At 46.3% G+C, this 26,470-nt stretch overlaps 1 protein-coding gene across 7 annotated transcripts in view; it reads left to right on the plus strand.

The window, feature by feature from the left end:
• The window catches only part of FRMD4A (FERM domain containing 4A), a 338,180-nt gene that overhangs the window by 193,410 nt on the left and 118,300 nt on the right, over positions 1 to 26,470 (plus strand). For 6 of the 7 annotated variants that reach the window (XM_061178281.1, XM_061178328.1, XM_061178300.1 and 3 more), the window contains exons 4-5: positions 3,375 to 3,467; positions 14,525 to 14,609. In XM_061178281.1, coding sequence (XP_061034264.1) covers positions 3,375 to 3,467; positions 14,525 to 14,609 — 178 coding nt within the window. Of the gene's footprint in view, positions 1 to 609; positions 673 to 3,374; positions 3,468 to 14,524; positions 14,610 to 26,470 lie in introns of those variants that run through there. The other variant, XM_061178337.1, reaches the window with a different exon arrangement.

A 26,470-nucleotide genomic window follows, 5' to 3' on the forward strand; every position in this document is an offset into this window, starting at 1 on the left:
GTTACCAGAGAACCAGGGACAGCTCTTATGCCTCAGGGTCCACCAGGATTGTTCAGACTAGCCAATCCTAAACTGTTCCCCCTGCCTTTTCCACAAAAACCCTAAAAAAGTCTCTGGCCTATGTCTTCCCCATATTCCTTTCTGCCTTATGACCAACACTGGTGCTTCTCCTCATGGCCCTGCATGGTGTACGTGCCTCTCATTTCCAGGAAACTGTGAGGAACATTAAACTTTCCCTTCAGTGGCATTGACCTCTCTGTGTTGTCACTCAGTCACTTTTATAAATTAAGATCAGGGCACAAATCAGCTGCTTTTGGAGGCAGTCATCCGATCAATGAGCAAGTACTTTTGAGTCCGTAGTATTTACCAAGTGCTGTGCTAAGATCTGGGGATGATTTTTTTTTTTTTTAAATGTTGAAAACTTACAACTTAGTTGGAGAGACAGGTCATGTGTTTTAAATAACTAATTGCACAAGGCAGTGCTAAATGCCTTGCAGATGACACAAACCAGAAGCTCTGGAGATGTTTGAAAGAAACCCCAGACGTAGGCAATCAAGGAAGACTTCACTAAAAGTAAGACGTGAACTCAGCCTTGAACAATGGCTATCATTCAGATAAAGAGGATGGAGAGACTGTTCCAATGAGGAGAAACCGCATGATCAAAGTCCTGGGGTGAGTGTGCATATGGTGTGTTTGCAAGAGGCTGAGCACAGAGAGAGAATCCTAGGAGATTTGGGACATTTTCAGAGGCTGGAAAGGAGGGGCTATGGCTTACTACTCCCTGATAATGAGGTCGTTTGTCTTACCTTCCAATTAATCAAAAATGCACATGCTGTTACCTTATAGGGTAGATCTCTCTGTGTTTTTCAGATATAAAAAGTCTGTTGAGGAAAAGTGTGTACACAGAGTAAGTTCCGTAGACTTCGGGAAGTGCAGCAGCAGAGGTGTGCCTGGTATGGGTGCCGTGTGAGTCCAGAGGAGGACCCACAGCCCAGGCTGGTGTGTGGTGTGAGGGAAGGGGTGTCGGGGAAGGATTTCTGGAGGAGACATGGGAGAGCTGGGTCTTGAAGGATGGGCCAGACTTCGCTGTGCCGTGAAAGAGAGGAAAGGCATTTTAGGCAGAGGGAACAGCATGAGCTAAGGTGCAGAGGTTTGAAACAACATGATCCCCGAGGGGCATTGTCAGCATTCAGGTGTGACCAGAGACAACTGTGGCCTCCAGGCCTTCTGTTTCCAGATCCCATGTCCCATTGGACGAGAATTTATCCCGCCTTTCTGGAAGATGTTGGTCCAGTCGTTTTGCTTAGAAAACTTCTTTTTTCATTCTTTTTTTACCCTTACTATACTCAGAGAAGAGTCACCAAGCATGAAACATAAAGTTAATAGAAAAAAATTTTTGTCTAGGTGAAAATTCTTGGAGGATAAAGAGGCCAGGTTCCTCAGGCGGACACTCTTCCAAAGCAGCTCTCATCCTCACCCCTAGAGCCACAGGTGTAGGCTTAATTGAAGAAGGGATTTGCTTTTTTGTGCAAAAGGTGCAGTTTGAATGACATCTCAAAAGGGAGATGGAAGCCTCTAGAGTGTTCTCTAGCTTTCATTTTTTGGAGGCTTAGAGGAGCAAACGTTTTAATACAATGATGCAACAGCTTTTGTTTAATAAGCACCAGCCTTTCACACAGGTATATACGTTATAAACATCAGTGTTACTCAGCATCAGGCCCTGAGGAAATGTTGTGCAGTTGTGTCTGTTCGGCATGAGCTTACTAAGTCAAGGCGGTTATAGGACTCTGAGACCTCCAGGATGATGGACCGAGAGTGGGGAAGGAGAGGAGAGGAAAAGGACAAGGGTAGATTGCTCTGTTCATACTTGTTCTGTGATCCTGCCTTGCTCTTCAAAGACCAACCTCCTCAACTTGACTCCAAGGCCTTGGTCACCACTCTCCAGCCTCATCCCTTTCTACTCTCATGACACCAAGGTTTCGTCCCACCTCAGGACATTTGCACATGCTGGCCCCGCTGCTTGGAAAGTGGTTTCCCCTTCCTCTTTGCTTTCCTCTTGTCATTCTTCAAATCGCAATCAAACGCCAAACAGTACTTCTCAGACCTCAGGACTAGATCAGATTCTTACAGGTTCTCATAACTCATCGTCCTAATACTATTAGTAATTACATAATTGTGGAAATAGTTGCTGAGTGTCTGTCTCCTAACAAGAATATACGCATCAGGGGAATAGGGACTGTGTTGATTTCACTTACGGCTACATCTCCAGACCCTTATTTGAAGAAGGTGGTCAATTAATATTTATGGAAGGAGGCAGGGAGAGAGGGAGGGAAGGAAGAAATAAATGCAGAAGTGACCCCATTTATATATCGTCAGATATTTCCGTGGTTCACTTTAAAATAGCTTTAATGAGGTAAAGTTGACATGCAATAAACTACATAAAGTGTACAGTTTCATAAGTATTGACATAACGTCTACACCCATGAAACCATCATCACCATCAAGATAATGAACATCTCCATCACAACCAAAAGTTTCCTCGTCCTCCCTGTGATTCCCCCCCATCACCCACCCCCAGGCAACCACCAATCTGCTTTCTGTCACTGCAGATTAGTTTGTACTTTCTAAAATTTTCTATAAATGGAATCATACAGTCTGTACTCTCTCTTGTCGGGCTTCTTTCACTCAGCATAATTATTTTGAGATTCATCTTTGTTGCTGTGTGTATTAATAGCTCATTGTCTTTATCACTGGGTAGTATTCCATTCTATAACTCTATCATAATTGGTCCGTTCCCCCGTTGGTAAAAATTTGGGTTGTTTCACGTTTGGAGCTGTTACAAATAAAGTGAACATCTGTGTGTAAAAGTCTTTGCGTGGACGCCTGCTTTCATTTCTCTTGGGTAAATACCTAGGAGTGGAGTGGCTGGGTGGTATGGTCGGTGTCCACTTCATTTTTAAAGAAACTGTCTCTGATTCACTTTGCACCCCATCTGCTTCCAGCAAGATGTTGTGAAGATTGCTAACATGTTTCTAAAGTGTGTTTGGAGGCCTTCAGGAGAAAAGGCAGTCAGGAGTGTGGTGGTTAGGGAATTCAGGACAAGAAAGAGAGTATGATTGCCTTTTCATTTTAGTGCCATTGAGGAAATGGACTGGGGATCTCAAACCCCCGACTTTGACTGTCATGCAGTATCTCCCGCTGACGCAGTATTCCCCCGATAATTCCCTTGGGTTCTGCAAATACTGAGCACTTAAGAGTGAGGCAGAGGGCCACGTTTATCTGTGGTCCGGCATGTTTTGCAGCACATATACCTTCGTCCCAAGAAACTCCGGCAAAACCCAAAGCCCTAACCCACTGGTCTCTCTTTTCCTCAGGGGACACTTAAACTGGCTTCAACTAGATCGAAGAGTCTTGGAACACGACTTCCCCAAAAAGTCGGGACCAGTGGTTTTATACTTTTGTGTCAGGTATGTACATTGGGTATCCATCCTTTCGCTTTTTTTTTTTTTTCCCCTCTTTTGTCAGAAAAGTCTGGGAGGGTAGAGCGATCAAAGAAAAGAGAAGTCAAGTTTGTCTTGGTTCATTGCCAGGAATAGAGGTTGTGGTATAGCTTCATTCCCAGCAGATGTAAACACAGGGCGTGAGTGTGTAAGGCATGTAGGCGTGTGTGCGTGGACACACGTGTTTGTGCTCTGACAATAGGATGCTTGTGTGGAATGAAAATAAAACCCTTTTTTTTTGCTTTTTTGAGGGGGAAGGAGGGCACATATCTCAAAGGAAACTAAGTCTCTGAGAATAACACAAATCCGTGGTTTCTTTTGGCGGCCTTCGAAGCTACATAGCAAAAGTCTGCGTATTCTTTCCTTCTGTCACAAGTGCTGCTTGGCATCTTGAAACTTGCCTGTTTTATCCCAGATAGGAATAGTTGAAACCCAGCAGCAAACCACAGATTAACGCATTTCCCACTAAGGGAGGCTATGGTGTAATAATATATCAGAAACAATAGTCATTTTCTGTTCATTAACGTACTGTAAGAAGTTTTATTTCGTGACTGCAGGTAACTATATGATTCTTATAGTTCATATCTGCAGTAGTCTTATGAAGTCAACCAGGCTGACCACTTGGGTTTGCAGAAGGTTGTGTGAAGCCAGAGGGGGATCATGTCATGGGTTCAAGGGCAAAGTAGAAATCGCGCGTAGCAAAGCCAGGATCTGAGCCCCCAGACCTGGCGGCTCCCTGAGCACCCAGTCTGGGGAGCCATCAGGCTGTTTCTGTCTACACAGCTGCAGAGGTACTTGGGTTCAAATGTCTCAGCTTTCCAATGGACACTAACGCTTCCACTCAGTGCACAGACCCAGCACTTTTTAAAAATGGGAACAGAAATTCAACAGCAGGACACCAATGCTTCACAATTCAGTTCCTCCTAAAAAGCACAGCCAAGAACACAGTTTTAAGCGTAGCCGTCCTGATACGGCGAAAGGCAAAAATCAGAGGTAAAGGGTCCCTTTCACAGGCGGGAGTATGTGTCATTATCTCAGCTGGCTGAGTAAATTTAAACTTGCATTTAATCCCTTTTTGATTTGTTTAACAGCTGCAAACATAGCAGAGCTAATCTTCGCCATTTCCATCCCTAATGGGCATGATTTCAGTGTCATCTTCTCTTTAATGGCGGCTCCTTTTTCTCAGATAAATGGAAAAGTCATCCTATACAGCCAAGAGGAACAGTAGTGCCGGGAGGGGTGGCGGCATCAGGGGAGAGCCGGTTGCATTTAAGCAGGTCATTAACCCCGCAGTGGGAGGTGGGTGCGTACACTTGCCATGGATCAGGCCCCCCTCCTTCGTGATGCTTTCTGCGAACATTAGCCAAGAAGAGAAAACACTGGGCTGGTTGCATATTAGCTGTTTTTTTTCAAGTGTCTGTTATGAGTTGAGTTATTTGTGGGTTTGGGGAACAAGCCTTGGAGAAAAGCCTGGAACGCCGTGAGATTGCTGGGTTGAAGTGTTTGTGGCCGAGGTTCTGCATGCAGATGGGTCCAGATCACTCCAAGCCAACATCTCTCCATGGAACCAGATACACAGAGAACTGCCAAGGTAGATCCAGCCTAACAGTAGAACTGGGGACGGGGTGACTGAAGACCCAGGGACATGCGTTTTCCTAGTTGGCCAAAGCAGGCGCCTCCCCAAATGCTCATTAGGAAAAACTCTCCGAATTCACATTTAGGGATGGACATCTCACAGAAATACAAGGCAGAGCTTTCTCTAGCTCATCCTGCAAGCGGATCTTTCTGGAGAGCCCCAGGTTTCTATTTCCAGTGACTTCTTGGCCACCTGCGTACATCAAACTCAACGGGTCCAAAGCCAAATTCATCATCTTCGCAGCCACCCCCCACCTCCCCAAACCTGTGGTCCCATCAAATCTGACGTCATTATCCATTCAGTTATATAGGCTTAAATCTTAAAATCTGTCCCCCTTTCTGCTCCCTCAAATTCTTACGGGCATTAATTATCTGCTGCTACTTACGAAATCTCTCTCCGCCCTGCCTTCTCGTCTTTATTACGTGAACTCAGGCCCTCGTCTTCTGTCACCTAAATTTTTACGACCGCCTCCCGGCGTGGGTGTCTCCCTGGCACTGGCCACGAAGGATCCTGGTTCCCGGAACCCCCGCTCGCCCGAGTCCCCACTTTGCAGCCGGCTGAACAGCATGGTATCAAAATACTGATAATTTGTCTTCTCCCAGAGAGGAAGCAGGTTCTCCCACAGGGGTGAATTCCGCACTTTTACCTTGATTTTCAGCCTGGGAAGAATTCCCAATTTATAACTCGGTGCCTTTCTGAGGATGCCTATAGGCTATTTTCTACAACCAAGTGGTATGACAAATTATCTTCATAAAAGACCCAGACCTTGGAATATGCTGGAGTCTCTAAAAGAGCTTCTGACCAGCTGGGCTTTTTCCCTGTGCGTACACACTGACCTTTCTAAACAAGAACCCAGCTGTCCATCACCCGTGCATCCCTGAAGCAGGCTGACTCTCCAGCCCCTCATTGCCTTTCTCCTTTCCTTTAAACATCTATATGTTACATCTATATAACACGTGTACAGTTATATAGGAGAATAAAAGCAAAATAGAACCACCTGATAAAAGAGACCATGGAAAAGATCAGCTGCCTTAAGCCAAGATTTAAGAATTCATGGAGTGGACATCTTAACCCTGTGTCACCGAGGATCTACGTTTGGGCTGCCACTCAGCATAGCTTGTTACTTGGCATTTATATATTCTTTCTCTGCGATGCATATTCAAAACATCTGTGAGAGTGACGGCAGAATTATGGCCTCCATTCAACCAATTAGGAAAAATAAGACCCAAATATATTAAATAACATGAATTGGAACTCACAGAATTTTGCTTCATCCTCTAAGCCAGGAAATAAGCATTTCCTCCTTGGAGGGTGTGAAGCTGGCTGCAGGACAGTCTCAGAATGACAGGATGGAGGGCTAAGAACCTGCCTTCACTGACCCGTTATTTAGCCTCAAAGGGACTTGATCCCTGCAATTGTCATCAGTCAAATGACCAGGAATGGTCACAGTGGCATCAGGGTCTTAATAATTACCTAAAAAGGAAAAAGGTCAGAGAAGAGGGAACTGTCCATTATTACGGATGAATTATCTTCACAACAATCCTTGAAACAGGTATTATTTTTCCTAATCAAGATAAGGAGATGGGGGCCCAAGATGTTTAGGTAGATTCTGCCCCCAGGCATGGCTGGTAAGTTATTGTATCTGTTCAGCTAGATCTGACCCCAGTGGTGGGGCCCTACCCCTTACACCACGCGGCCTCCGTCTCACAAGTGAAAAGTGACATCAAGATTGCTAACCAGAGAGCCTGCCGTTGCTGCCTGTGCGGCAGGGCCAGAGGACCCGAGTTGAGGTCGCTGACCTTGGCCCATCTCGGCTCCACGCTTGGCCACATCTGCAGCACCAGCCTCCATCTGCAAAGAACAGATGCCCCCAGCTCTGGGCAAGAGGTGTCGTGGAGAGCAGCCCTCCCAGGCCTGACCTTGCTGCTCTGGAGCTACCCAACTCAGCACCATGACAGAGCGCCCCCTGCGGGGGACAAAGCAACCTGTAGTCCCAAAGCTTGGCGGCCCTATTGGAAACCACCTTGGTGGAGGAAGGGGCATCCTCAGTGGGAAAGCAGGCGTTTTCAGAAGCTGAGATGTGTGCTGTTAGTCCCACTTGAGAAAGACTTGCCATCTCCTGACAAGGGGGACATCCAGTGGGGAAGCGTTCTGCCCTGCCCTGTGCTCTCTCCTCTTCTACAAAGAACACTCCTCAGTCCCACCAGCCCCTTTTTGTCACCCTGAGCTGCGTCACTGCTGGGCCTTAAGAGCCAAAAGCCACTCTCATTTCAACTGTGAGGTGTCAACAGCTTTCTCACTTGTGAACTCCATGCTACGTACTCACCATTATCGATGGATTCGGTTGTTGATTCATGGATATTCATTGGCACTTGCTATGTTGTAGGTACCATTTGAAGAGGTAGGAAGAGAGAAGTGAACAGGTGAACAAGCACCATCCCCAGCTTCCAAGGTCTCTGTCTGTCTCTTACACACACACACACACACACACACACACACACACACACCCACCCACCCCCCTCATCCCATCTTCCGTGGCTGGTGGGTCCACCTGCCCTCCAGTTCCAGCCCCTCCCACCACCTCAGGGAGCTCTCTCCCTCTAGTCTCCCCTCCCTTTTTCTCTATCTTAAGCTGCTTCTCCACTGACCCCTCTCCTCCACGCCCCTCCATGGCGCTCCCACCCTCACAAAAGAAAATACCCTCCCTGACTTGTCTCCTCCTACAGCTACCACCCCTGTTCCCCCTTCTGTTCACAGCAAAGGTTCAGAAGGATGGACTTGCTGCCCCCTTTCCCATGTCCCATTGATCCCTCAGTCTCTGGGGGTCCAGCTTCTGGTCCCATCACCCAATGGTCACTGCAGGTCTCTGGGCACCAAATTCCACAGGCGCTTCTCTGCCCTCCCCTGTCTGAATCAAATAATGTCATCATCTTTCTGCCCCCAACTCGCTCTTCTTTCCCTGACACCTCCTTATCTCTGCGATGGACACCACCACCCATGCAGCCCCCCAAGCCAGGAACTTGAAAGTCGGCTTTGACGTCATCTGCTGTTTCCCACCTGCTCCCTTCTCTGGCCTCTTATGCATGAACTCCTCTTGTTTTCATGTCTTTAAGAGCTCCATCCCTTACTTTCCATGCACACCCTCCCTGGCTATAATTAGGGCCTTCATAAGCCTCTCCTGGTCCTGAAATCTCCTTGTTCATCTCTGCTTCTGGTCTTGGCCCCTTCCATTCTATCCTATGTGTTGCCACTGAGCACCTGTCTAGAATTCTTATCTGATCCCCTACTCATGGTGTTCCTGGCTTTCCATTATCATGCTAAGGCCGCCCTCCGCATGTCCCTTGTGACCTGGCTTGTGCGTGCTCATCCAGCCTCATCTCTCCCCACTTCCTGCCCCCTCACACACATCCGTTACAAGCAGCCCAGTGATCAGTGTCTGACCGAGATCGAACTCAACGACAAGACCCTTGTTTAATGCTGTGAGGCAAGCTCCCCAAACTGAGAACAATGACCCTCTGGTAGTGTCCACCAGGCAAGCTTAAGAAATAGGTCGAGAAAAAATAGAAGGAAAATATGTCTACCCACCCAAGGGAGCCCCTCTGTCCTTTTTTTTTTTTTGTAGATACAAGTTTATGCTCAGGATGATTCCTCCATGTCTGGGCTGTTCCTTTCATTGTGTATTCTCCGGCCATGTCCTTGGAGCTCTGGTCATCGACAGTGTTTGTAGGAAAATAAATAGAGATTAGATATGTCTCCTCAAACTTAGAGTTTCACAAACAATAAACAAAAGTGAGCTACAGAAAAGAAAAAAAAAAAAAAAAAAAGAGAGGAGATGCCAGGAAGCTTTAATCTGGGAGAGGGGATTTTACAATTGAGTTCATGACCTGACTGTTGGTGTCTTTCCTGGCTGATTAAGACAGCCAATGCTGTTTCCTGTCACTCACGGTAACAATGATGGCATGGATCTAAAACGAGGTGCCTGCTAACCAGAACTTGCTAGATCTCAACTGGGTGTCCCAGTTCGGATTTGCAGCACTGTTGAAATTCTCAACATCAGAGATACTTGGCCGCAGAAACTCACAGCAGTATTAATTATCCTTCTCATTACCATCGCTCCTTTTTGCTACCAAAAGCAGGCCTTCCAAATGTGACATTTGTGTTCATTACAAAATGAAATCACTGGGCCATTTAATTAACACTTGCTGTAAATAGTCAGTGATTCCCAAGTGCCAAGGGGTGGATGTGAGAGGGAGGAGGAGGAGCGAGGGGGCCCAGTGGAGGAAACGTAGCTGATGTCATCTTGCTGGATGGTGTTCAGTCTGCCGCCCCCTGAGACTTCTACACGTTAAAGGGGACCAGACTCCCCAAGGCTTCAGAGCCTTCAGTATTTAATATGCTCAAACATGTAATAGCATAGCACATATTTATTCCTACTTAGACCTTCTGATAATATATCCTCAGATTAGCATCATCTGGGTCAGGTTGGGTGTGGCATCAGTCATGGTACTAAGCCAGGTTTGCCCTTGGCCTAGAGCACCGTTTCCTTTGACTCAAAAAGAAGCCCTAAGGGACTTCCCTGGTGGTCCAGTGGTTAAGATTCCGTGCTCCCAATGCAGGGGACCCAGGTTCGATCCCTGGTCAGGGAACTAGATCCCACATGCCACAACTAAGAGCCCGCATGCTGCAACTAAAAGAACCCACATGCCACAACTAAAGATCCCACATTGCCACAACTAAAGATCCCACATGCCTCAACTAAAGATCCTGCATGCCACAACTAAGGCCCAGCACAGCCAAATAAATAAATAAGTATTTTTTAAAAAAAGAAGAAGAAGAAGCCCTAAGATTCAGTCCTACTGGGAATTCCCTGGGAGTCCAGTGGTTAGGGTTTCACGCTTTCACTGCTCAGGGCCCGGGTTCAATCCCTGTTCAGGGAACTAAGATCCCACAAGCTGTGCGGCATGGCCAAAAAAAAAAGATTCAGTCCTACTAAATATGCTGAAGAGCCTGTTTTAAATTGTAGGTTTTATTAGTATTCAGGTACTTGGGGCCAACAGATCAGGAGATGACTGCCATTGAAAAGAGAGATTGCTACTCAGTTCCCAAGAGGAGGGGGTACCCCATGCCAGGCAGGACCACATGGGGAAGCACCAGGCTCGGCCAGGAGGCAGAGGGAGCGGGGGACCTGTGGGCACCAGCCTTTATTGTGGTTTCTGCAGGAAAGAATGGGTGAGGCAGGGTAAGGAGGCTTAGGATTGGCTAGCTTGAATAATTTCAGCAGGCTTTGGGGCATGTTACAACTGTCCCAAGTTATCCAGCTGCTGGCCCTGGGATGATTAAGGCAGGTGGATAGCGGCCTGGAATGTGAAATCCCCATAGGGGAGGCGAGGAAGTGGATGTGGGCGCTGGATTGGCTGGTCTGCCTGCAAAAGGTGTGCTCACAGGTGAATCCTTTACCATCTTTAGGAATTGGCTAAGCCTGGGAGGGGCCGTCCCTCCAGGGTCAGCAAGGCCCCAGACGTCAAAGCATCCAAAACACATGGTTAATACAGAATCAGACTTGGAATTGTCCACACAGACCCTCTGAACCTACGAGACATCATTCATTTCCTTAGGTTTACCCAGAGACCTGGAATTTTCTTTGTGAACTGGGTCTTTGAGGAAGCCCTCTGCGCTGGTAGGTAAGCAAATGCAACATCGCCACCTACTGGCCAAAGGGAGGACCTTTGACCAGGCTCTCAGGAAAATCCAAAGGAACAGAACTAGCATCAAGACTTCGAACACACGCCGTCAACCCTCCCCATTTCCCTAGAAGTGTCTTCTCCGGTAGTGTGCGCTGAGCCTCGGTGTGGGATTGGAGACGTCTGAGGTCTGTTTTTCTCTGGGCACTTTTGACTCACCTGCTCCCTAGCACAGATGGAAAGTTCGGGATGAATTAAATATCCGGGGTTACAGAACAATAATATGACAGGCCTGGAACTCACAGGGTTTCCCAGGCTGTTTCTTGGTGATAAAGGTTAACAGGAAACTGCTTTCCAGTTTCTTTCAAAAGGAGGTGATTTTTTTTCCCGTCCATCTCAGAATATGCTTGTTATTTCCTCCACCTTCCTGTCTCTTGTGCAGCCAGGGAACAAATACTATCTCAAAAGGCATAGAATTTGCCATCTCGCTTCAGTTTTCCATTATTAGAGAGTTGGAAAGGGAAGTGTTACTTTTTTTTCTTAATATTGCTGTTGAGGAGAAAATGGGGGGCAGGGGGGCAGAATGTCTTCGCTCCTTAATTCTCAAGAATTAAGGCAAATGGGATCAAGATGTAAGGCATTGCTTTGAAAAAATTAAGTTATTTCAGACCCAACAGGTTTAGACTCAGAATTATTATTCCAGAGCTAAGGAAGCCTCTGCTGTTCTTCTGGCTCTAGGATTGAAAGTCATCAGCAGCCCTGCGTGAGCAGCTTTCCATGTTCACGGTGAAAGAAGGGGCAGAGGGACCGGGGCTGGGTTTGGAGTATAAGACCCCCAATCATAAATGGTCTGGGAGATCATTTATTATTTTTTCTCCCTCCTGCATTGTCTTCATCGCCCATTCCACTGTCCAGTAAGAACTCCCACCAACGGTGTGTGGAGAGGAGAACAGTTGAAAGCGTCTTTCATTCATAGAACCTTAAACGTTGGTGCCAGGCTCTGGATTAGTGCTGGGGATGCAAAAATGAATGAGATTTGGTCCCAGGCCTCAAGGAGTTAGCAGCCTACTAAGAAGGCATCTCAGGGAACAGAAAATCACGGGACCATGGGACCACGCAATAAGCAGGGGGCGTCACCGGAGCCCAGGAGAGGCGGTCTTCTGTGGGGACCGTCCGCAGAGTCAGCGAAAACTTGTGGTGACCCTGAGTGAGGCTGAAGGGAGCAGGAGTGAGCTGGGGTGTGCAGGAGGATGGTTCTGGAAGTGAGGGGAATAGCTCGGACACAGGCACAGAAGCAAGATTGATGTGTAATAGGCCACGCCTGCAGGTCGCCCAGCTGAGCTGGCTTTGCTCTGACCCACCCAGAGCCCCATCCTGAGCCTCTGTCACCCTTTCCCCCTCCCCTCCTCTGCTTCCTTCCCCTTCCCTTCCATCTGTCTGCCTTCCTTCCCTCCTTCTGATTTTGCTATTCTGACTACCCCTTGCCAAAAACTTTACAACGGATGTAGACTTTTTAATTACATCAAATTTAACTTACAGTCGGTTCTCCATATCCACAGATCATATGTGAAACCCGCGGATATGTACTGACTGTATTGCATCATTTTATTTACTTTTTTAAACTTTGTTTGTTTTAATTTATTTATTTTTGGCTGCGTTGGGTCTTCGTTGCTTCGCGCGGGCTTTCTCTAGTTGCAGTGAGCGGGGGCTACTCTTCGTTGCCGTGCACGGGCTTCTCATTGTGGGGGCTTCTCTTGTTGTGGAGCACGGGCTCTAGGCACGCGGGGTCAGTAGTTGTGGCTCACGGGCTCTAGAGCGCAGGCTCAGTAGTTGTGGTGCACAGGCTTAGTTGCTCTGCGGCATGTGGGATCTTCTTGGACCAGGGCTCGAACCCGTGTCCCCTGCATTGGCAGGTGGATTCTTAACCACTGCGCCACCAGGGAAGCCCTACTGCACCATTTTATATCAGGGACTTGAGCATCTGAGGATTTTGATATCCTGGGGGAGGGGTGGGTCCTGGAACCAATCCCCTGTGGATACCAAGGGAAAACTGTGTTTTGCTTTGAGATGTAGAATTTGCTACTATATTTCACGTCTCCATTATTAGGGGGAGTGAAAGTAGTACAGCTTTACAGTTCTTCTGAGATCACCTCAGACCCTTTATGGAGACCTGCATGACCTAGAATACTTGCTCCAAAAGCCGGGGGCAGGTGCTTTTTTTTGTTTTTGTTTTTTGGTAGGGAAGGGGGTGATGGTAGAGATCAACCAGCCAACTCATTCCCAGGCTTTGCATGAATAAAGACTATATTGTAATTTCCAAAAATTTTGTAGACCCTCCATGATGGTAATTGTCAGACTAATATCTGTGGATTGAAAATATCTACTAATCTCTGAAGTTACTCTGGATTCAATTACAAATTTAAATGAATCTGTGTTGTATTCATCACGACAGCCTCTGCACACATCTGTAAAATGGTCAAAGATGTTATTTGCTTAGTCTGTAGACAAGAGGCTGCAAACTGGGGGGCCACGGGCTTGCCCAAGCCTACACACACATTTTGTTTGCCCCACAGTGTTGGTGTGTTGGTTTTGCTATCGTTGTTGTTTTCATCTGAATTAGGTTCCAATATTTGAAAGCAGCAGACTTCTTAGGTGGGGAACTGCTGACCACGTCCTGCTGTCTTTTACAGACTGGCAAGCAGAAGCCCAGCAAGGTTATGGGACTTGTCCTGAGTCACACAGCGCTGGGCCCAGATCACTGGGCTCTCGGCTTCCTCCCCAGGATTCTTTCCATCACATCGTAACGCTGTTCTGGACGATCATAGCACTTGTTTCTTCTCATTTCACCTCCTGCCCCCTCTTGGGGCCTAACCCCAGTTCCCATGAGGCAGGTACCCAGTGCCCTCCAGGGGTTGCCACCCCACTCAGAATCTCTTCCCCTCCAAGGCTCTGCGTGCCAATCATTTCCTTGTCCCCTCTCATCACAGCTCCCTCAGTGCAGCTGATCCTTAGACAAGTACAGGTGCCTTACCTAATTAAGGAATTGAATAAACTCCACAGTCGATGTGTAAAGGATCACTGAATGTAAACTTAAATAATTTCAGCATGTGTTGTCTTGAAAAAAATCCATAAGTTTCATCTGGGTAAAAAATCCAATTCTCATTTGGCTTCATGTGCATGAATATCACGGCTTTAAGAACACCAGCCACAGCTCTCTGGAGGTGCAGACGTCAAAGCCCACCTTGCCATCTTCACGAAGATCTGTTGTAACCATCTCAAGGAGAAATAGGGCCCTTTTTTCGATTAAGCAGAAGAAATTATCTTTTAAAACTCCAGCTCAACAGTGATTAGGACAAAAAGTAATGCAGTGGAAACAAATGACATTGTAAAAAAATTGGAAAGCAGGTAATGAAAAAGGAAGTAAATGGTCAAGTTCAAGTTTACTCTTAGAGGTTGATGGCAGGCCGGCTCTTTGCTATGAGAAGGGCTGTCAGTCATGATGGTCCTAACCCACGGTAAACGAACTTGAAAAGCACTGTTTTCTCTCAAAAAGGAATGGTGGAAGCAATAGATGATGCCTTTTTCTTTTGTTCCTGTTGGATTGGGAGTCCTTATCCTCAGGTCAAATCGTGTAACTTGGAGAACACTTGATTTTCTGCCTGATTGGTTGATGCTTCTGTAGTTCACTGGCAGTTTTTCTCTTCCAGGTTCTATATAGAGAGCATCTCATACCTAAAGGACAATGCCACCATAGAGCTCTTCTTCCTGAACGCCAAGTCCTGTATCTACAAGGTAAGAACTTCTTCTTCCTGTTCAGAGTTTTCCGTTGAAATCTGAAAGTCTCCTTTGAAGCTGGGAATCCCAACTTGCTGCCCCTAATGCGATTTTACTGATTAGTAGAAGTAATTTATAAATTAATGACTATAAATAAATGAGAACTCCGTGGAGCTAAAGCTATCGGGTGTTCATAATGTGACTACTTCCAATCCCATCACTGTGTTTTAGCTCCTTGGAGGTGTTCCTTAGCTTGATTTTAGGGGGTCTCCTGAACTTGGCAACTGTGGCCAAGAGAGGGAAACCCAGACCAATGTGACAAATGCACTAGGTCTCACAATTATAAATGAACCTCTTATAACCAAATGCATGTATATTTGATCATTTTTGGATGTTCTGGAAGTATCTCTCAAAAGGATGCTATTGGCACTTTGGGTGAGACAATTTTTAATTTTTTTTATTGAAGTATAGTTGATTTACAATGTGTTAATTTTTGCTGTACAGCAAAGTGATTCAGTTATACATGTATATACATTCTTTTTCATATTCTTTTCCATGATGGTGTATCCCAGGATACTGAATATAGTGCCTTGTGCTGTACAGTAGGACCTTGTTGTTTATCCATCCTATAGATACTAGTTTGCGTCCACTAATCCCAAGCTCTTACTCCACCCCTCCCCCACCCCCCTCCCCCTTGGCAACCACAAGTCTGTTCTCTGTGGGGTGGGACAGTTTTTTTACTGTGATAAAAGTTACCATGGTCTCCATTGATAAGTGTACAGTTCAGTCGTATTAAGTATGTTTACCTTGTTTTACAGCCATCATCACATCCACCCACAGAACTCTGCATCATACAGAACTGAAACTCTGTACCCCTTAAACAGAAACTCCCCATTCTCCCCACTGCCAGCCCCTGGCAGCCTCCATTCTATTTTCTGTCTTTATGAACTTGACTACTCTGGGTACCTCATGTGAGTGGAATCACGCAGTATTTGTCCTGTTGTGACTGGCTTACTTGACTTAGCATAATGTCCTCAGGGTTCATCCATGTTGTAGCCGGTGTCAGAATTTCCTTCCTTTTTATGGCTATTATTCCATTGTATGCAGTTACCACGTTTTGTTTATTCATCCACCAGTCAATGGACACTTGCGTAGCTTCCACCTTTTGGCTGTAGTGAATAATGCTGCTGTGAACGTGGGTTTATAAATATCTGTTCAAGTCCCTGCTTTCAGTTGTTTTGGGTGAATACCCAGAAGTGGGATTGCTGGATCATATGGTAATTCTATTTTTCATTTTCTGAGGAGCTGCCATACTGCTTTCCATAACGACTGCACCATTTTATATTCCCACCAGCAGTGTGGAAAGGTTCCATTCTGCACATCCTTACCCACACTTGTTATTTTCTGGGTTTTTTTTTTTTTTTTAAATAACAGCCAGCCTAGGAATTCCCTGGCGGTCCAGTGGTTAGGACTCTGTGCTTTCACTGCTGAGGGCGCTGCTTCAATCCCTGGTCGGGGAATTATGATCCTGCAAGTTGCACAGCGCAGCCAAAAAATAAGTAAATAAATGATAGCCATCCTAGTGGTATTAGGTGGTATCTCACTGTGGTTTTGGTTTGCTTTTCCCTGACGATTAGTGATGTTGAGCATCTTTTCGTATGCTCTTTGGCCATTTGTACATCTTCTTCACGGACACGTCTATTCAAGGGACAGTTCTTAATTGAGTGGGACAGTCCCTTGCATCCAGTTCCCCCATATGCTTGTAGTGTTTCCTTTCATTGGATAACCCCAAACGCCCACAGAATCCAGGACACACCCCGTCGCGGGGGATAGGGGCTTGCAGAATACCGCTCCCCGCCCTGGGTTGAGACCCATAACTAGGAGAATGTATTTAAAGTAAACACCCACTCTGCACCCGCCCCCCCAACACGCCCCTCCTGTCTCAGGAGTGCAGCCTTAGGTCAGCTCATTAATGACCAGGGAGAAGGACGGCTGATACTTAACGCCCATGGCACCGTGGTGGGCTTGGTGCTGAGTGCTTTCTGTAAGTTGTGTGGCTGCATCTCTGCACCATCTCTGAGATGAATACTATTCTTTATCTTAGTTTTCCCTGTGAAAAAGGGGAGGCGCAGGGTGGTTATGAGATTCACCCCGGGCTGCATATCTGCTGAATGGCAGAGTCAGTCAGGGCTGAAGTTGGCAGCCTGATTCCAGATCACAGATCTCACCCACTGGGCTGCACTGTGCCCTGGAGGGCAGACTCTCCTTAGAGAACTTCAAAGCCAAGTACACCTGTTGTAACATGGTCAATGGCTGTATTCAGAGGACATCCCGCTGCCTGTATTTTCCTGTTTAACTAAACCTGGTTTGGAGGGATTGCAACAACTGACTACACATTAAAGCACACACACAGGTGAAGCGGTCTCTCGGCCATCACTTTTCCTTCTGGAAGTTCTTCAGCACATCACTGCACAGAATAGTTCCACTGAATGCAAATGTTCAAAATCATGGAGGGCGTGGTAGTGATCAAATTCAGTTCTGTGAAAGAACCTCGCTTGGTGACAGCTGCTGAACCAAGACTTAACCTGGGCTCAAGCCCAGAGCGCTCAGACTACAGTATTTGGGGGTTTTGCTGAATGGAAGAACAAAGACTCTGCATGTAGTTCCAGGGACTTGCAAATGTCTTCCTCTCTCTAAACGCTCATTTTCTCATTATAAAGTGGAAATAATAATACCAGTCTTACGTACCTCATAGGTGGCAAGCGTCTCTGATGGTGTTTGTTTAATCCATGTGAAAGCACTTTGGAAGAATTCAGGAATAAAAAGTGAGGACTGTCCACCAGGGGGCAGACTTGGGCAATAAATGCCTGGGAAGTCGCTGACGGGGTGAAATCGCCCTCAACCCCAGCAAGTAAAAAGTTGCCCCAAACTGTGCTTATACAGACCCCTGGGTTAAGGGAGCAGACATGGTTTTTCTCGGAGTTGTTCAGTTCAATCTAGTCACAGATGCTAAGCTGAAGGTGAGAATTTCAGTGCTTCTGAACGTAATGATCACAGAGGACTCTGGGATTAATGGGAAATTTAAAAAAAGAAATCCCCAGAACTAAAGAGGTGATGCATTCGGAGCCAGCCACATTGAGGGTCCAGGTGCCCACAGCCATCAGCCTGCCTGCTGACCTGGGTGGTGTGTGCCCTTCTAGAACCCCAGCTGTCTCTTCTCAGCATCTGTCCTGGAGCTTAGTGAGTCGCGTCAGTGAGCCCGAGATGGCTTTTCTGAAGGTTACATAGGAGACAGAATCGCGTCACAAGGCCACCCGTCTCCTTCCCGTCATCAAAAATAATATTTTCATTTGCATAAGTTGACACTTAGAGTCTATAAAAATTTTTTCACTTATCTTACATTTTTTGAGGCTCACGAGTGGGATGGCATCGTCAGCTTTACTGAGGGAGGAAACCGATGCTGGAGAGATTTAGTAACTTAGTGAAAGACAAGGAACCAGAAGTGGTGGAACAGGCTTGGCACAGTTGTAAATATGTAAAGATGGCGGAAGGCCCTGGAGCAGAATGATTGTGATTAGGGGTTTAGACTCCGTGGCTCACAGACTTGGGTTCCCTTCCTACCTCTGCCTCTTAGCAACTGCAATAAATGTGAACACCTTCTGTGATGTCTCCAAGCTTAATTTTCTTCTTCGGTTGAACAAGGATATTAAAAGACCCAACCCACCACCTTCTTGGGGAGATGAAGCGAGATAGACGTGAAGGTGGTTAGCACCCCACCAGGCACGTTATTAGCTCCCGCTGAGATAGAATTGCTCACTTGGAATCAGATCTGAGTTCATCTTGGCTGCGATTTTCTGTGTGCTGCCCACACAGCCCTCTGGCACTTTGGAGGCCTTGATGGACCTGAGAGTGGTGCCAGACACGTAACCAGTAGGTGATGCTGATACCAGCTGACCCAGCGCCCTCCCTGTGTCTTGGGGAGCGATTCCTACAACGTACTAGAATCTAAGTTGTTCAGATACCATAAGCTGTTTATTCCTGCTTCTTCCAAGTCCTTATTTCATTCGCTTTTTTAACGTGTTCACATTTATTTTTATCTAAGTAATATATGCCATGGTTTAGAAGCCACATGGCTCTAGGAGGCTGTTTATGAAAAAGAGCCCACCTCACCCCTCCCCCCCCCCCGCAACTCCTGCCACTTCCAGCAATTTTAGCTGTTTCTTCTGGTATTTGCCTCTCTCTGTTTCTAAATAATAGGCACAGGGTGTTATTCCTTGATTTATCCATTTTTGATGTACTGAATTCCTCGTAAGGTAGGTGAGGATTGAGGTCTCCTATGCAACCACCCACACTTTCCTTTTCCCATTTTCCCAGTATGGTGATAGCACAGTTCTGGGCAAAAGCCATACCCATCAGCATTACATTATTATGACTAATCCAAGTAGCCTCCTAAGGTTGTGATTCCTTTTTTAGACAACCAGTTATTTTACCTAAAGGTAATAATAATTGCCTTGCTGTTACTTGTTTTAGTTTCTATGTACCCATCATTTTTTTTCCAAAAGCTACAGATTCCCAAATGTCTACCGACGTTAATTTGCATATGCATCAGATAATTCATCCATTCCTCTCTTTAGCTTGGCTTTTGTTGCTGCTGCCTTTGTTGTTTTCCCAGGCACCTCCCTTTTAGAGTCCTCTGTCCTTCTGTTCCTGTCTGGACATGGACTCATTCATAGCCCTCAGCCCAAGATGCCCCTTTCCTGTCCCGTCTTCCCTTCACCCCAGGTCTGGACTGGGTGCTCTGCTTCCTGGATCCTGAGTCTTCCTGTGTTTTGTTTTACACCATTGTTTCACTGGAGAACATCCTGCAGTAATCCAGAGAAAGCGTATATGAGAAGTAAAATGTTTGGGTCCTTGCATATCTGAAAAAGCCTTTGCTCTACTTTTATATCTGGTTAATGGTTTGACTGGATGTGGAAATACAGAATGACTTCTCTCGGAATATCAAAGGTGTTGCCTCAGAGTCTTTGAGAGTTGCTCTGGTGAAGTCTGTAGTCCATGCACTGTATGTGGACTCCCCCCACCTCCATGACCATCCAGGGATCTTTTAGGATTTCTTCTTTATTCCTCTTCATCTGAAGTTGCAGGATGGTGCGCCCTAAAGTAGGTCTTTGTAAGCCCACTATGTTGTGTATTCAATGGGCACTTTTAGTCTGGACATTCATATTCTCCAGTTCTGGGAGGTTTTTTGTATTTCTTTAGTGATGTCTCTCTGTTTCCTCTGTGCTCTCCTTCTGGAGCTCCTGTTAATCAGATGCCGGGCACAGCCTCCTGCTTTGATACCTGGTTTCTCCTATTTTCCATCTTTGTCATTTTGTTCTACTTTCTAGAAGATTTCCTCAATATTATCTTTAATCTCCTCTATTAACTTTTTAACCTTTGCCATCATGTTTTGAATTTCCCAGACTTCCTTCATATTATCTGATTTTTCTTTATATACATGTAATCCTATTATTGTCTTTGAGCCTAATATCCTCTTATCACTCCAATAATATTAATTATCATGCATGTTCTGTTTCCTTTGTGTTTCTTTCCAGTTCTTTTTTTTTTCTGTTTATTTATTTTGGTCTCTGTCTTTCATGTAGGAGGCTTTCCATCCGTATTTAAGAGTGAGGCACTCAAAAGCTCCAAGTGCCCAGGTGGGGATGGTCCTCTGTGGCTGTCCCTGTGGAGTGTCCCAGTGGCAAGCTGTTTCTTTCAGTGGGAACCCCAATTATCAGTGTTTGGTGTCTTTTCTCGTGGCTCTTCATTGTCTCCAGAGGATGTAATGTCTTACTTCCCTCCTGGGATGTCTCCTCCCACTTCAGGGTCTTGGGGACGGAGTGACCTCCATTGGGGTATAGGCCCCCTTTTTAATCCCTGAGCTCTCGGTCTACTTCATCCTAGCTTCCTACGCATCATCTTCTCCAGAGAGCAGACCTCTGATCTCTTCAACAGCACAAAAGCGAGGAAAGGTGTTTTGCTTTGTTCATTTGTTTTGTCATTTTCCCCAAACCATGAATGCCAGCTGTCACTTTCCACTCTTCACCAGGAGACAGCAGAACTGCAGTGGATTTCTCTCTCACTTCTCCTTGCTTGACAATCCCCCTATTTTCTACCAAAAGAGCAGGAAATTACAGTCATAATCTGTCCAAGATGCAGAAAGTTAGAATCTGGTCAGGAACGAGCAGGGCTCGGCTCGTCTCCTTTAAGTGGAGCAGGAAGAGGTATCAAAAGGGGTCGTCGACACCCCACGTGGCCGCTGCCTTCACCAGCATTTCTGTTGTGTTTCGACTCATTCAGGGGACGGCGGGTCATGGAAAGGAAACTTATGACCAAGGGGTGGATGAAACTCACTGAGAAATGTGTGTCTAGTTCCGAGGAAAACTCCCATGGGAAGTGAGCCTGGGATGATGTGTGCTTCCTGGGAAGCGACACAGGAAAGCAGAGCTCTCCTGCCAAGTTTTCCATCTGGCCGTCTGGAGAAGTCCCATCAGTCAGCCCCGTGGGGGGCAGTGGACTTGCTACGCTGGAGGGGGTGCTGGGGTGGACGTGGACCCTAATCTCAGCACTTCCACCACCTTCAGGACTGACTCCTGCCTGCTCGGACTTCTCCACCGGCAAAGTGAGCTTGCTGTCAAAATTAGGCACCACGATAATTTTCAAAAGCTCTGCAGACAACAAGTGCTAGGTCATAAAACGTCAAAATGTTTTGTTTAATTTTTAAAAAGAAGGATTCCCTTAGATGATAGATCTTAAAGTTATAAGGGAAATATAGAATTCTGAAATCCAGCTTCCAATCATCTTCAGAGGCGTACCTTCCGAGAGATAAGAAAAGAGGCTCCCGGGACTTCCCTGGTGGCGCAGTGGTTAAGAATCCGCCTGCCAATGCAGGGGACAGAGGTTCGAGCCCTGGTCCGGGACGATCCCACATGCCGAGGAGCAACTAAGCCCGCGTGCCACAACTACTGAAGCCCCCGCGCCTAGAGCCCGCGCTCTGCAGTAAGAGAAGCCACTGCAATGAGAAGCTCACGCACCACAACGAAGAGTAGCGCCACAACTAGAGAAAGCCCGTGCACAGCAATGAAGACCCAACGCAGCCATAAATGAATGAATGAATGACAGAAAAGAGGCCCCCACGCTGAAGGACCTTCCACTGCTATTCAGTTCCTCAGAGGAGCAATTTGATCTTTAGATGATTTAAGTTGGGTGAAGTAAGGGACTGGTCGAAATAACTAACTGCCCTGTTATGAATCTCATGTTTGAACGGAAGGGGCTGAACATCCACTCTTTATATACATCCGTCACATTTAAATGCTTGATCTTAAAATTTATCTTGTCCAAAATGATAACCAAAGAAACAGGGCCCGTGGTCACCATCTGAAGATGCACAGAAATATGTCTCCTGGGTTGGAGGAGAAGTTGGCACCAGCATTTTTCTGAGTGAATTTTGATGATCACCTTCCACTGACCTCTCACTAAACAAGGCGCATAGTCAATGCTCAGTAAATTGTTTTTAATGGCTTCGTTTCCAATCCCAGGGAGAAAGGATTTGCATATTTCCTAGGAAATTACCAAGTTTGGAGCCTACATGTACCCACTGAGAGCAGATCATGTCAGAAAAGCAAACAAACTTAAAATTCCTCCTTTCTGTGCGCTGGGGGGGGGTCTTGTCCAGACTTCTGTGCCTAGATGTCCCCGTTGAACTAAGAGCGTCACATATGATTGAAGTTCAAACAGTCATCCCTGGGCCAAGTTTGTTGCTTTGGTCTAAATACAATCACTCTTGCTGAAATTAAAATAAGCAATCTTTATCCAAGATCTTCCAAGAGATTTGCTAATGAGCAGAGGCTATCTCATCTGAAGATGAGGGAAACAAAAGCCCAGAATCAAGTCCCACAGGACAAAGGAACCAACATAAACATTTGTCTCAGACTCACAGAATCCTGGTCCTTATCTCTTAGGTGGAGGATTGCCAGCTTGGTGTGTGTGCTCACGTGACAGAGAGAGGAAGGGGAGGAGGACAGAGAGGGACTTCCATCTTCAACTCTCTAGAAATAAACGTATGCAGGCCCATGATCTGGGCTGTGCCCGTGGCCTCTACAGGAGAGATTCCTCAGGATCGTGAAATGTACTCTATGCAGTGGACAGCGGGAGAAATACCCGGGCCACCGAGAGAGAGAATGCCCCAGACAAACATGTGCCCCAGAGAAACATGAAGGGACTTGACTGATGAAAAACTGGCAGAGGGGTCAGAGAGGAATTGTGCAAGATCACATCAGTCTCATCCTGCTCCTCAGCCCCTGATGGCCTGGGGGCACCTTCCCGTAGCCACTGTAGGTTGTGCAGTGAGACAGGGCGTCACATGGGCTCAACGAGGCTGAATGTGGGTGTCAGGACCCATTGGGATGATATACGTGGTGACCGATACACACACACATGTAGACACACACACAATGCTGCCCACCCCTTTAAAAAATAAGTCTTACTAAAGAGTCCAACAACCATTATGGAGAACAGTATGGAGGTTCCTTAAAAAACTAAAAATAGAACTACTGTATGATCCAGCAATCCCACTCTTGGGCATATATCCAGAGAAAACTCTAATTCAAAAAGATGCATGGACTTCCCTGCTGGCACAGTGGTTAGGAATCTGCCTGCCAGTGCAGGGGACACGGGTTCAAGCCCTGGTCTGGGAAGATCCCACATGCCACGGAGCACCTAAGCCCATGCACCACAACTACTGAGCCTGCACTCTAGAGCCCGCGAGCCACAACTACTACAGCCTGTGTGCCTAGAGCCCGTGCTCCGCAACAAGAGAAGCCACCTCAATGAGAAGCCTGTGCACCGCAACAAAGAGTAGCCCCCACTTGCCGCAACTAGAGAGAGCCCGCATGCAGCAGCGAAGACCGACCCAACGCAGCCAAAAAAAAAAAAAAAAAAAGATACATGCACCCCTATGTTCATTGCAGCACTATTTACAATAGCCAAGACATGGAAGCAACCTAAATGTCCATCGACAGATGAATGGATAAAGAAGATGTGGTACGTGTATACAATGGAATATTACTCAGCCATAAAAAAGAATGAAATAATGCCATGTGCAGCAACATGGATGGACCTAGAGATTATCATACTAAGTGAAGTAAGTCAGACAAAGATGAATACCATATGATATCACTTATCTGTGGAATCTAAAATAATGATACAAATGAACTTATTTACAAAACAGAAATAAAGTCACATACATAGAAAAGAAACTTATGGTTACCAGGGGGGAAAAAGGGGGGAGGGATAAATTGGGAGATTGGGATTGACATATACACACTACTATATATAAAATAGATAAGCAACAAGGACCTACTGTATAGCACAGGGAACTCTATTCAATACTCTGTAATGACCTATATGGGAAAAGAATCTAAAAAAGAGTGGATATATGTATATGTATAACTTCTGTACAGCAGAAGTTAACACAACATTGTAAATCAACTATAGCCCAATAAAAAGTTTTTTAAAAAATAAAATAAAATGTAAAAAAGATTGCAATAAATGCTAAAAAATGCTGAAGAACAGACAAAATTGTGGAGTTCAGATGATTCAGAAATACCAGTAAGTGAAAATAAATAATGCAGACCCGATATTTGTAGTGAGTCTCAGAGTTTCCAAATCATCTCTACATTTCCGCCTCACCAGACTCAATACAATAATTGGAAAAGAAATTGTTCTCTCCATTCTACTGACGAGGAAAATGGAACTCAAAGAGGTCCAGGGATGTATTTATTCAATGCCCCGGAGTAGAAATGGTCTTCAAGAGGATGGCAAGAAACCATCCTCTTCAGGCGTTTTGTGGGTACAAAGAAAGATGGTTACAGTGGGTGAGGATTTACCAGGAAAACCATCAGGCAGCCCTGCAGGTCGTTCTGCTTGGACTTGGCAAAGGTCGTTCTCATTGAAATCTTTTCAACCTACCATGTGGTTGCTCATCGTCTTTCCTGTTATAAAGCTCTCATGAATCGTCCATGAAAGCTGGAATTTCTCTCATTCCTGACCAAGGAGGAAGGCTTTTCATTAAGCTTCTCAGTTGAGTCTGCAGACCACCACCAAGGCCCTCGGAGCAAGGGGGTCGTGACGAGTTCCTCCAGCTCTCAGGACTTTTGGAGACCGTCCTTACACCTGTCACTGGGGACTCTCATGGGGCCTCTCTGGAACACTCAGAGACCCTCAGAATGGAAATCTTTTTGAGCATATTTTTAACCGTGAGGCTGCTGATATATGACCTCAGGCCTCCTCCTTCAGCAACTTGTAGAACAATGCAGAGTGCCATCTTCCCCAGCCCTGTCTGAACACACACACACACCACACACACACCACACACACACACACACACACACACACCCTGCAGCGAGTCACGTTTTGTCTATCCATACCACGTGGCAAAAGATCAGAGAAAGCGGCACACATGATTCAGTAGTAAGTAAAACAGATATCCAGAGGACACGTGAACTCCGTGACATCACTTTCCCTTCCATCAGCATCCCCCTGTTACCAGTGAGTCTCAGGAGAAAATGATTCCATGCCCACCAGACCACCCTAGATTCCCAAGGAAGACTCCAGCTCAGCAGACAACCCTGCCGACACCCCTCCTCAAATGGCTCTCAGAGCACTGGGGGCACAGAGGAGCATCCCACGTCCAGCCTGTGGGTGATGCCAGATGGGAAACACCCGTACGTCTTCCTTGAAGGGAATTCTGCTCCCCATCCTTCTCCATTTCATCCTCGGTCGGGGGAAAACCCAGTGCCCCAGGAAAGTATGGGATTTTTGCACGCACTCTTCGTGATCTTGTTCAGTTTATTTGCTCTGCTTGAGCAGAAACACTTGAAAATAGCCACCTGTGCATTCGAGAGAAGCCAGATGAGAAAAAGTGGAGTGATCTTTGGAATGTTATATGGTAGGCGGATCCCTGGAAACATCTGTCCACTCCTCCCCACGGGGACTCAGCTCTCAGTGTTTGAGGTACAACGGGAGGTGTGTGGTGTGGGCAGGAAATCTAGAGCTCTGTTCCATCGCAGGGGATAAAATCACCCGGGAGGACGCGGTATAAAAGGGAGAAGGTATTGTAAACAGGAGACATCAGGGAATCAGGCAGAGACTGCGAGGTAGGAAAGCATTTTCTTCGCCATTAGGAGCATCTCTTCCCCCGCCCCCATCCCCGTTCCTAGATTGGGTCTTATAAACACCATTTAGACTCTGTACTGATTCCTCTGAGGACAGATGTTGCCATGATTCTTGAACTCAATAAATACTAAATGGAAACGGTGAGAAGGAATACTGCAGCTCTCTTTCCCATCAGATTTTGCAAGAGTGGGGATGTCTGGGCCACCTCATTCTTCAATCCTTTTCCCTCTTACCGGTCACGTTCTGGCTCTCATTGTTTTTAATATCTTCACTGGGAGATGGTCAAGGTCAGAGAAGGTGGAAACTCACCCCAGTTAGAGACACTAGTTCCCACTTACCCTGAGGACACATACGGTCGGTGAGAGAGAACTCGTATAAATCAGGTTCGATGTTTAAATGGGCATCTTTGGTAGCTTGATTCTGAATAATGATACATTACAGTTAATGCTGCCATGCGATTAGCATCTGACAGTCTCTCCTGGAACTGCAGAATGGACTGTGTAAAATCAAATCAAATAGAAAACGACCGCCCTCCGCCTTCCCCACTCCTGCCCCCCTTCCCAAAGGTATAGACGTTTCCCTTTAGCAGATGAGTCAAGTAATGAACTAAAAACAATGTTCGCACTTAACAGGGTTGCTCCCGATGGTTGGTTTTGAGTTGGCCT

This window comes from Eubalaena glacialis, chromosome 2 (assembly GCF_028564815.1).
Source record: "Eubalaena glacialis isolate mEubGla1 chromosome 2, mEubGla1.1.hap2.+ XY, whole genome shotgun sequence".
Classification (NCBI taxonomy): Eukaryota; Metazoa; Chordata; class Mammalia; order Artiodactyla; family Balaenidae; genus Eubalaena; species Eubalaena glacialis.